The sequence below is a fragment of the Malania oleifera genome, chromosome 6 (genome assembly GCF_029873635.1).
Source record: "Malania oleifera isolate guangnan ecotype guangnan chromosome 6, ASM2987363v1, whole genome shotgun sequence".
In the NCBI taxonomy this organism is placed as follows: Eukaryota; Viridiplantae; Streptophyta; class Magnoliopsida; order Santalales; family Ximeniaceae; genus Malania; species Malania oleifera.
The window spans coordinates 89,298,154-89,309,394 of record NC_080422.1 but is presented as its reverse complement, the minus strand read 5'-3'; the positions used below and the strand labels follow the sequence as shown (position 1 = coordinate 89,309,394).

At 36.1% G+C, this 11,241-nt stretch overlaps 1 protein-coding gene across 2 annotated transcripts; it reads right to left on the bottom strand.

Annotated features, from left to right (window-relative positions):
• Nucleotides 1-128: 128 nt before the first annotated feature.
• LOC131157475 (glutathione hydrolase 3) lies at nucleotides 129-5,437 on the bottom strand. Of its 2 annotated transcripts, XM_058111663.1 has the most exons (8): nucleotides 5,219-5,437; nucleotides 5,020-5,113; nucleotides 3,080-3,411; nucleotides 2,460-2,978; nucleotides 1,898-2,133; nucleotides 999-1,263; nucleotides 757-894; nucleotides 129-668 (listed from the first exon to the last, which is right to left on the bottom strand). In XM_058111663.1, the coding sequence occupies exons 1-8, from the start codon at nucleotides 5,228-5,230 to the stop codon at nucleotides 396-398; spliced, it is 1,869 nt and encodes a 622-aa protein (XP_057967646.1). In that variant the 5' UTR covers nucleotides 5,231-5,437; the 3' UTR covers nucleotides 129-395. The 2 variants fall into 2 exon arrangements, with proteins under 2 accessions (XP_057967646.1, XP_057967647.1); XM_058111664.1 differs by lacking the exon at nucleotides 757-894.
• Between the last annotated feature and the right edge of the window lie 5,804 nt (nucleotides 5,438-11,241).

Genomic DNA, 11,241 nt, shown 5'->3' with positions numbered 1-11,241 from the left:
CCACCAGCTATTTTTTTTCAATAATTAACTAGGAATCATGTATTCATGAGCACTTTGCTTTCAATTTATATACAAATTTCATACAAAAATATTACAGTCGAACAAGCTGCTAAGATCAAGCCAAATGTGGGGAAGGGATGAATATATTTTCATTAATGTAGTGATTGGGAGGATGAATTTTGGGTCTTAGATATTTGGATTTATGTGGACTTAAGAAAGTCAATATGATTTTGTACCATATTTTGTCTAAATCCACATAAATTTAAATATAAAAATCAATATTCATGCTCCCAAACACACAAGTGTATTTATAAATCGTAAGGCAGGAAATGGATCAAATTACAGTAGAGCAAGCTGCCAACGAGACCCCTGTTGCTTTGTAAATGAACCGAAGATTATATAGCTGCAGGCCTCCCATCTTTCCTAGGGTCACTCACAGCAGTAAGCATTCCATGGAATGATTGGGATACCTTTCCATTTTTCCTGCCCATGTCGACTGGTTTCTGTTTGTCAAGACTCTGAACAACAAGCTGGCAGGTAGCCCCCCCTGCCCTTGCCTCTAGTTGATGACCCCTCTCTATCAAGAAAAGTTTACTTTCCTCGGGAAGTTCAATGTGATCGCCATCGATCACTGTCCAGTTCTCATACAAGACCACGTTGGGAATTAGCTGCACAGAATGAACATGACATCAAAATGATTGCTGTTTTAGTATGTAATGACAATGCCTGCATAACATAAACAAGCCAGCCAGGAACCTTGTGATAGACCCTTGGATTCAGAACAGCAGCTAGAGGTTCCATCCCCAAGACAAAATGGTTAAGGAAAACCTGAGTCACTGCTGCAATTATCTCCAAACCACCAGTACCACCAAGGACTCCGGCTAACTGGCCATCCTGTGAAAGGCCCAAAGGAGATTAAAAAAAAAAAATCAGACTGAAGAATAAACTATAATCCAAGATTCTACCAAGGGAAGAAAGTGCAGATGGTGTTCCTGTACCTTGACAACAATGATTGGGGTCATGGCTGATAAGGGTCGTTTGTTTGGTTTGATGAAATTTGCAGGAGCGGGAGGAAGTTTATCAGGGGATAATTCTGTTGGCGTGGAGAAGTCACCCATCTCATTGTTGAGCAAAACACCTGTAGACGGCGAGAGAATCCCAGCTCCAAAAGCATAGTTTACAGTAGTTGTCATTGATACAGCATTCCGCTCTGCATCTACAATGCACAAATGGCTTGTTCCTCGATCACTAAGCTGACTCCACCTGACAATTAGAGGGTAGAAAATTCCAATCATGCCTTTATTGTTGGTATGATTTTGTTCTGGCATGATTTGGTTTGGGTTTTTAAAGTATTTTTCTGGTTTCAAAATTGTAACTCCTGGAGAAGGGATAATTTACAGCAATTCAGAAGAAAAGTACTTCAAAAAATGAAACAAAATGAAATCTTAAATACTATTAAGCATACGGTGAGGTTTTTCTTTGAAATCTTAAGAGAATGTTTAATTGTCCATCCAAATTCCAAACCCTTGTGCTTGGATTCTTGTGTTTGAAAACGAAAATAGCAAAGTTGTATTTTGCATATTTTATACTCAAGAATGCATTTGGTTAATTATGTTTGAATTATTTATTTATTTATTTATATATTTGCCAATGAGAACAATGGGAATGTGTTTGAAAAAGCAGATTTGCAGAAGACTCGAGACTTCTGAAAATAAGAATAGCTGTTTGGTTCCAAAATCAATACTCCTTTTTGTTTTTAATTCGCCTCTAGTGCCTTCATTCAAATAAATATCCTTCACACACACACACACAACTAAGGGATTTGAGTCCACAATATTTTTTCAAAGAAGCAGCAACAACATCCCATTCATCATTCTAAGGTTCTTAAACTCCGTACCTGTTCATATAGTAATCAGGAGGAAATGTGGTGTTATCTAATATCTTTTTCTGAAGTTGCCTAGCAAAGGTTGGGGAAAGCATGTCGGACACGTATTCAGAAATATTTACAAAATGAGGGTCTCCCAGGTTCATTCGAATGGCAAGCATGTGTTTCAATGCCTCAACTAAGCGATGACGACCCAAAGATCCTTCTGCAGCACTGGGACTTCCGTAGCTGTCCAAGATATTCATTACCTGTTTTTTCAACACCAGTTTGATAGATAAACTCCTCACACAAGCAGTTCCAAGATCGAGGAAGACTATTCAAGATACAATGAAAAAAAAAAAAAAAGAAAAAAAAAAAAAAAAGCTTATTAAATAATGACAATCCTCTGATCATTGATATCTCAGCCCTTGCATCAGATGAGCGGATGTCCATCCACTGAAATCATTTGAATCAATGGACTGATCATTACATAAACCTCACTATTGCTAATGCTTATTGCCGACTCGGAAGTCATTGTTCAGAAAATTCAATACAGAAAAGATGTTAGAAAAAAGAAAAAAGGAAAGAAACCCACCAGAGAAAGCCCAAGAGTTCCACTTGAAGGGGGCGGCATTCCTAGCACAGTGTGTCCCATCAAATTCACAGGCATTGCATCCATTACTTCCACCCTATAATTCCTCAAATCCTCCATTGTCAAAATCCCTCCAGCATCTCTTACATCTCTCACCAACTTCTCACCAATAGTTCCATTATAAAAGGCTTGAGGTCCTTGTTCTGATACTGCCTCCAAGGTGCGGCCAAGTTCCACATTGTAGCACATATCTCCAGCTTGCAACAACTTCCCATTCGGGGCATACACAGCTCGTAAGCCAGGGTCAGACATGATCTTTTCCTTGTTCCCACTCATGCGCAGTCGAAGATATGGAGCAACCACAAACCCCCCTTTGGCAAGTTTTATGGCTGGTTGAAATAAGGTCCTCCAAGCCAACCGCCCATGTTTCAACCATGCCTCATAAAGGCCAGCTAACTCACCAGGAATTCCTATCGACAGTGGACCAAAAAACTTTGCTTCGGGATTATTCTCATACATGTTCTGTTTATTAACAATTGCATCAATATAACAGCCAAGAGAAACAAACAGTTTTAACTTACATTCCAACTTGTTCAACTAATGGAACTGGGAGTATTGCTAACCTCTGAGGCAGATAAGGGAGCAGTTTCCCTCATGTCGAAAGCTTGGGCTTGTGACGTTGATGCAGACCAAACAATCATGAAAGATCCACCTCCTATCCCACTGGAAACGGGATTGACGACACCCACACACAATGCAGTTGCCACTGCAGCATCAATGGCATGGCCACCTGCTCGAAGCATTGATGCACCAATTTCAGAACAACGCCCATCATCGGCAGCTACAACGCCTCTCTCTGACTCAACAATTTCAGCATCTTTGAGTTCTGTTCTCTCATGATACTTGCTGTCGCCTCTAAGTGCCCAATAAATTGTGTTTCCTCCAAGGCCTAAAACTGGAACACAGAGTATGCCCCAACATTATATTAAATGAACCCAGATGAGTAATCAGTAACCTATGCATATGAGGAACTCGGGTTTCAAGACTTGCGGATGATAATTCCAAATAAACAGAAGTACTAGAATTTGAACCAACAGGAAAATGAAGATTTGTTGAAGTTCAACTAAGAACCCATCTTGCAGTGACTAAGAGTCTTCTCTTTTGCTTCACTTGCCTTGAAAGAAGTTGAGTATAAAATATTGCTTGATCATTTTGCTTCGTTTTTAGCTCTGATAGGATTAATTTTGGCATTTTTTGGGCTATACACCCAGAAGGCCAGCCTTTGTAACTCAAAAGAAAACAAAAAAATCCATGAGTAATAAAACAATCCATGTAATTTGAACTAAGGTAGTGTTTGGAAGTATGAATTTAGAATTGGGAAACACACATTATAAAATTTTATTGAGTTTCTTCCATATCCAAACAAATCCAAATCCAAACTCTACACTTTATGCTCCTAAACACGGTCAAATTTTTTAGTATAGACTCAAATCATTCAACTATCCTGAAAAGGGAGAAAAAGCATGGGGTTTGAGGAGAATACACTTTCAGCAGTTTATAACTTGATACACTTTTTTTCTTTTAACAACAAAGAACCCCATCCTGGCCCAAAGACCAAACAGGTGAAGTCCAGGTGTCCTATTGATTCCTTCAACAAGGCAGAATTATGTGCGCACACACAGCAAAACAAAAAATAAAACAAAACAGAAAAGAACACAGCAATTTTATGTGATTCAGCTGCGTGCCTATGTCCTTTGTCCCTGCAAAATCTCCACCATTCTGTAAAAAGAGAACTGTTCCTCCACTTAATTAAAACCTCCCCTCTCTATCCAGTGTGAAAGAGATGGGGGATTGTGTGTTAGGGAAGCAGCGAGATATGTTTGGCAATCTCAGACTAGGTTGCGAAAGTTCAAAGAATGTGTAAAAATAGTAAAGGTTACCACCCACTAAATATGAGCCACAAGACCCACAACCAAATAATTTTTAAAAAAATTAGGAAGACCTCATCATAAACCAAATCCAGCAACAGTAGCATAAAGTTAATTACAAGGGTTGAGACTAAATAAGGAAGCAAACTTTCTGGCATACAAATAAAACCGCAACATAAAATTAGGATCAACGCTGACAAAAATATAATTCCAGATTTAAACCCCAGATAAATATAATTGAAATTGAGGATCTTCAAGAAAAATCAGAGCATATCAAGGAAAATTATTACTTAATTTAATTAGTCTCTCCACAGATTCAAGCTGGAGATTCTGCAATTGGTACAAGTTTATCATCCCTATTCAACAAGAAGCTAAAACAAGCAAACAGATAATTAATAAAACACCCAAATTAAATATTCATAAATAGAAAACCATCCGGATAAAGTTCCATGTTTCCTCACTGCTTCTCCTCCAAACATGTGCTTTCTGCTCACCCTGGTTGCATGACAGCGATTCATTCATGCTATAAACTCATTATTCACTGATTCTTTTGTTAACACTAGATACTCTAAACGACCCAATAATTCAAAATTACCAGAAAAGAATTAATTAAAGAGGGCTGCAGCCTCACTCACTTGCAACTACCGTTATCGCCGCGATGAACAACCACAGCCACTGAGCTCTGCTCCCACTCTTCTTCTTCTTCTCCAAGAGGGGCGCTTCCATGGTCTGTTTCCCCATCAGAAAAAGAGAGAGAGTGGGAAATTGAAAGTGAGTTTGGAGAATTCGAATTTACCCGACTGCAAATGGGATTGTTGGAGAATTTGATTTTACCTTTGCATACATGAACTTAAAGGAGACTGGTCGTTCAGTGGCCTCGCTGGACGCAACTTCAATGAAATTAAAAAAAACCTGAAATAAATCCAAGGGAATTTATAGTACCAAACGGAATCGGCCACTGGAGGGACGGCGGATTGCCCACCGGAGCTGCGGGTCCCGCTAGAACATCGCTCCTCCTCAGTGGCGTCATGATAGACGCAATCGCAGCTGGCCATTTGGACAATCAAAATCCAATCAACTTCAGTTTTTGGAGTTTTTACCATTTTATTACTATTTTATAATAAAATATTTAAAAATACTTTGGTTGTGAAAAATTTTTCCCGGCCAAATCTCGCAGGATAGTCAAAGTTTAAGCAAATCTGTCTTTTCCAATTCCCTTCCCATACACTAGGCCTCCCAAATCCATCTCCTCTCGTCTCTCTTCTTCTTCATCTTCTTCTCTCTCTCTCTCTCTCTCTCTCTCTCTCTCTCTCTCATCATGCCTGCTATCGCAGAGACCTCCACAATAGCATAGCATATCAGTTTAAGAAAACCCAAAAACTATTCCATCGTAAAAATAGATCCAAACCCACATATTCTGCGATGAACCCATTTGAAATGGAATGAACTCAAAACAATTTGTAATGAACTCAAGGAAGTGATAATTTCTTAATTGAATGAATTACTTGCAAGAGAATGAAATTTTAGAGATGAACTGAATTTAATATTGCAATGCATACAAAGAAAATGGAAATAAGAATAGGTTGGCTGGTTCGAGAGAGCCACTCTCCTAAAACAGAAAAACAAATTGATTCCCAATTTTCTACTCCCCTGTATTCCCGCTGACCCCTATCTTTATACATAACAAACTCTAACTAATAAGACTGACTCTTCACAATATGAGGCCCTAAGCTAATGATTTAATCAAGAATCCTTAATATTTTGTTTAATTTTTATTTTTATTTAAAATTAATTTTTCTAACTTTTTGAGATGCAAAATCACTAATTAAAGCTTTATATTCAAGATTTTCAAATATTTCTTTTTCTATTAATAACATAGCCAATTCATTTAATCTTTCTTGTGACATAATTGATCGCAAATAATTTTTTATAAATTTAAGTTTTGAAAAACTTCTTTCTGTAGAAGCCACTGTCACAGGTATCGTTAATAAAATTCTATAAGCAATAAATGCATTTGGAAAACAATCTATCTTTTTTATAAAGTTCAATGTTTCAATTGCTCTACTCGTTTCTTCCAAACTTTCTTTTAAAATTCTCAATTCAGAAAATAAATCAAAACCATTAATATCTGAATGTATTCCACATTTTAAAATATTCTCAAGTGTCAAACATTTTTGTTTCAAATTATTCTCATCTAATGATTTTAATATTTTTAAATCATATAAAAAACCAAAAATATTCTCGTATGTTTGAAATTATTCAAATCTATTCTCAAATGAAATAATAGCTTGATCTATTATGTATAAGAAAAAATTAATCCTAAAAGATTCTTCAACTGAGTGTGTTGTATCATCATTAACATTCTCATCAAATTGTTTTTTCCTATTAATTACACGTTTTTTACGAAATATAGGTTCAATATTCATTTCAAGTGCAATCTCTTTTTCTGAAATCGTAGAAGATATAAATCCATTCTCCCTATAATTTTTTAGAAAAACAATAAGACCTTTTAATTGATTAATGGCGACATCAATACACATATCTTTTGATTGTAAATTTTTACTAACACAATTAACAGCAAATAGTATGTCATACCAAATAATCATTCCTAGTAAGAAATCAAAATTTTCCATTTCATAAGTTGCTATACAATAAGATTCACTCTTTGTTTTTGGATCATCACTAGTTTTTTCTAATTGAAGTAAAGCATCTCTAATTTGAGAAGCTTGAAACCTTATTACTTTAACACTCTCTATTCGACTTTCCCAACGTGTTCGTGATAATGATTTTACAGTTAAATTTGATACTTATTCGGTTAAAATTTTCCATCGTTTCGTAGAAGAAGAAAATAATGTATATATTTGTTGTACTACTCTAAAAAAAGTTATAGTTTTAGAGCAACAATTAGCCATATCACAAAGTACTAGATTAAGACTATGACAACTACACGGAATATAAAATGCTCTAAGATTTATATCTAATAGTCTCTTTTGTACACCTTGTTGTTTTCCTTTCATATTAGATCTATTATCATATCCTTGCCCTCTTATATTCTCAATATCAAGTTCAAATTTTTGTATGACATTTATTAATTCATTAAAGAATCTTTCTCCTGACGTATCATCTACTTTTAGAAATTTTATAAAATGTTCTTCTATTTTAATTAGACTTGTAGAAAGATTCAAATATCGTATTATTAAAGACATTAGTTCTTGATGACTTACATTCGGAGTGTAATCGAGTATGATTGAATAATATTTTGTTTCATTGATTTACTTTATAATTTTCTTTTTAATATTAAGAGTTAATAAATTTATCAATTCATTTTACATATTATGACCAAGATAATGATTATGAATTTCACCATATTGAAAACGTCGAATATGTTCTTTCATTATTGGATTATATTCTGCTATCATTTCAATTAAACTTAAAAAAATTTCATTATTCTCTTGATAAATTCGTTCATTTTTCCCACAAAATGCCAAATTATTTTTAGCAAAAGTTTTCACAACAGAAATAATTCTCAATAATACTTTTATTTTCCAGTGTTCTTTTTCTTTGTTAATTTGTTCTTCTATATTTTTATCAATTGTTGTATTTTTTAACAATCTTAACTCTAAATCAGCCCATTTACTCATATTGAAAATATGTTCTTCACTAATTTCATGACTTTTAAGTTTAGTACTAAGATTTTTCCAATCTTTACACCCTTCATTAGCTAGTTGTTGGTTATTTACTTTTTGGCCAAATAACTTACAACAAAAACAAAATACTCTATCTAAATCTTTAGAATATATAAGTCATTTTCTATCATGTTTCTCTCCATTTGATAATTTTCGAATATAATATATATTTGAAAAATGTCTTAAATTTTCATCTTTTGGAAAAATCAAATCATTATCCCTAATAGGACCTTTTTCAATTAGTAAATTTCATAATTTGGTATTTATATTTTCCTAATATTTTGGATCATAAATATTATCATCATTATTTATTTTTTTTCTTCTATATTGTTAAAATATCTTTCAAAAGAAATACCATTACTGAACATTTCCTGTATATCAATGTTATCTTTATCAGTATTATTATTATTATTATTATTATTATTATTATTATATTAAATTCTAATTCCATCTCTGGAATTGATTGCTCGTTTCTTGAAAGATTTTCATCTTACTCATTTATATTTTGCTTAGAATTAAAAATAAATTTATCAAGAGGTCCCTTTTGAGATGACACTAATTCTTCTATTTTTTTTTCTTTATTCGTTTTTTATATTCGGATTCATATTTTCTTGTTAACATAATTAAATTTCAAAATTAATACTATAAATTGACAAATTAGGTAAACAAATAAAAATAAATTTAATAAATCTATAAAAATAGTAGATTGAAACAATATAACCTGATTATTATTATTATTGCAAATTGATTGGCGAGCGAGATTTTAGAGATATCGGATTCTTGCCGGATACAATGCTCTAACCTCAAAGCTTCCAAAATCTAAGAAAAAATAGAAAAAAAAAAAATTTAGAGTGAAAATAATAGAAAAATAATATACAAAGATTGAAATCAAAATTAGAGTTGATGAAAATTACGGAAAATTGGAGGCCCGAAGATGATGAACACAATAGTTTGAGCAAAAATCATAGAGAGAGCAAGAGATGAGAGTGAGAAAGTGTGAGAGATGAAAAAAATTTTTTAGAGAGACTAAGAGGGAGAGATGGGAGTAATAGATAATTTGAAATACAATAAAAGTGTTAGTTGGGAAGTATAAGACTTGAAAAAAAAAAGAATTAAATTATATTTATTTTATATTTTAAAATATAATTTAATTTATTTGTTAGTTGGGAAGTCAATTATGGGAATAGAGCATAATAAATAATATTAATATTATTTAATTAAAAAAAATTTTGGGGCCCAAAAACTATATTATTATATTAAGAAAAAATTGAGGGGCCCCAAAAATTTGGGGGCCCTAGGCGGGTGCCTCAATTGCCTAAAGGCAGAGCCGCCCCTCCTAACTAACTATTTTGGAATACCCCATGCGCTCTACTATAGTTGGCCCCTTAACACTTAAGAAACTAATGAGTCGTTGAGGGAGTTCGGCCCAGCACCTAGCCCAGCTGCCACGTGATCCACGCCTCAGCCCACGACAACTCAGGCTACGAAGAGCTGACCTGTGAGTGGTCGACCCGCACAAACCCCTCACTCGGTTCAGCCTCTTATGCCGACCTCAGCTCCGAACCCTCGGTCCGAGCTCCCCTATGCCCAGTTGTTTCGTCCGAGCCCCTCAAGCCCTCTACTTGAGCTCCACTGTAACGAACCGCCTCATCCGAGCCCTTCAACTTGCTCGGCATCTTCAATTTGACGATCAGCTTGGAACCCTTCTCATCCGAGCCCTTCAACCTACTCGGCATCTTCAATCTGACGATCAGCTCGGAACCCTTCTGTCTGAGTTCCCTGGTGACGAGTTACCTTGTCCGAGCCCCTCGATCTGCTTGGATTCCCCTCTGGTCGGTATCTTTGACCTTATTCATGACAATACCCTCCCCTTCAGAGCACCTTGCCCACAAGGTGAGAGAATTTCTCCTTCATCATGTGGTACCACTCCCATGTCACCTCTTCCTTCTCCTGTCCCTCCCACTGAACTAGTATCTCCGTTGCTGGAAGGTTCCCCCTTTTTTTTTCATATGCCGTTCTAAGATCTCTTCCAGCTCTGGGCTGAGGGTTCCATAGGAATCTATGGGGGGAAGCTGTGGGTTTACCCGAGCAGATGCCGCAAGATGTGGCTTGAGCTGAGATACATAAAAAACCGGATGGATTTGGGTTTCATCTGGGAGTTCCAGTCGGTATGCCACTTCTCCAATTTTTTGTACCACCCGAAAGGGTCCGTAGAATCTCAATGACAATTTCAAGCTTCGCCGAACTACTACGATTGTTTGTCGGTAAGGTTGGAGTTGAAGGTACACCCAGTCGCCCACTGAAAACTTTCGTTCCCTTCTCTTTAGGTCAGCATACTTTTTCATTCGCTGTTGCGCTTGTTGCAAATTATGTTTAAGGAGATCTCGGGTGACCTCCTTATCCCTGAGGTACTCATCTACCATTGCCACCTTGGTGGTCCCTAGGATATAGCTGATAAGGGATGGTGGTGGTACACCATACACAATCTGGAAGGGGGTAGTTTTCGCCGAGGTGTGGTAAGATGTATTGTACCAATATTCAGCTAATGGTAAGTGCTTCACCCAATTTTTTGGCGTATCTCCCACAAAACACCTAAGGTATCCTTCCAAGCACTTGTTCACCACCTCTGTTTGGCCGTCCATCTGTGGATGGTAAGTCGCACTGAATTTCAGTTGGACTCCTTGTAGACTAAAGAGTTCCTGCCAGACTTTGCTAAAAAATGTGGTTCCCCTGTCGGAGATAATTGATCTTGGCATTCCATGTAACTTGGAAATGTTCTGAATGAAACTTTGTGCTACTTGACTTGCCGTGTATGGATGACTTAGGGGTAGGAAATGAGCATACTTAGAGAGACGGTCTACCACTACTAAAATGACATCTTTCCCATGTGAAGGGGGTAAACCTTCTATGAAATCCATGCTGAGATCTGTCCACACCTCTCTTGGGATGGGAAGTGGCTGTAGTAAGCCTGTCGGGTAAGTATTTTCTCCTTTCATTTGCTGACAAATGGGGCATTCCTTGATAAACTGCTTAACTTCTCTCTTCATGCCACGCCAATAGAAATCTCTTCCGGCTCTCTGGATTGTTTTTTCATATCCCTCATGCCCTGCTACTGCATTGCCATGAACTGTTTGTAATACTTGTTGCTTGATCTATTCGTTTCGGCCTATA

Excerpts from the sequence above, each read along its gene's own strand:
- LOC131157475 (XM_058111663.1), bottom strand. Across the intron at positions 1,264-1,897 it reads CCTGATTACTATATGAACAG|GTGGAGTCAGCTTAGTGATC; the intron begins GTACGGAGTTTA and ends TCTAATTGTCAG. Across the intron at positions 895-998 it reads CCCCAATCATTGTTGTCAAG|GATGGCCAGTTAGCCGGAGT; the intron begins GTACAGGAACAC and ends GGCCTTTCACAG.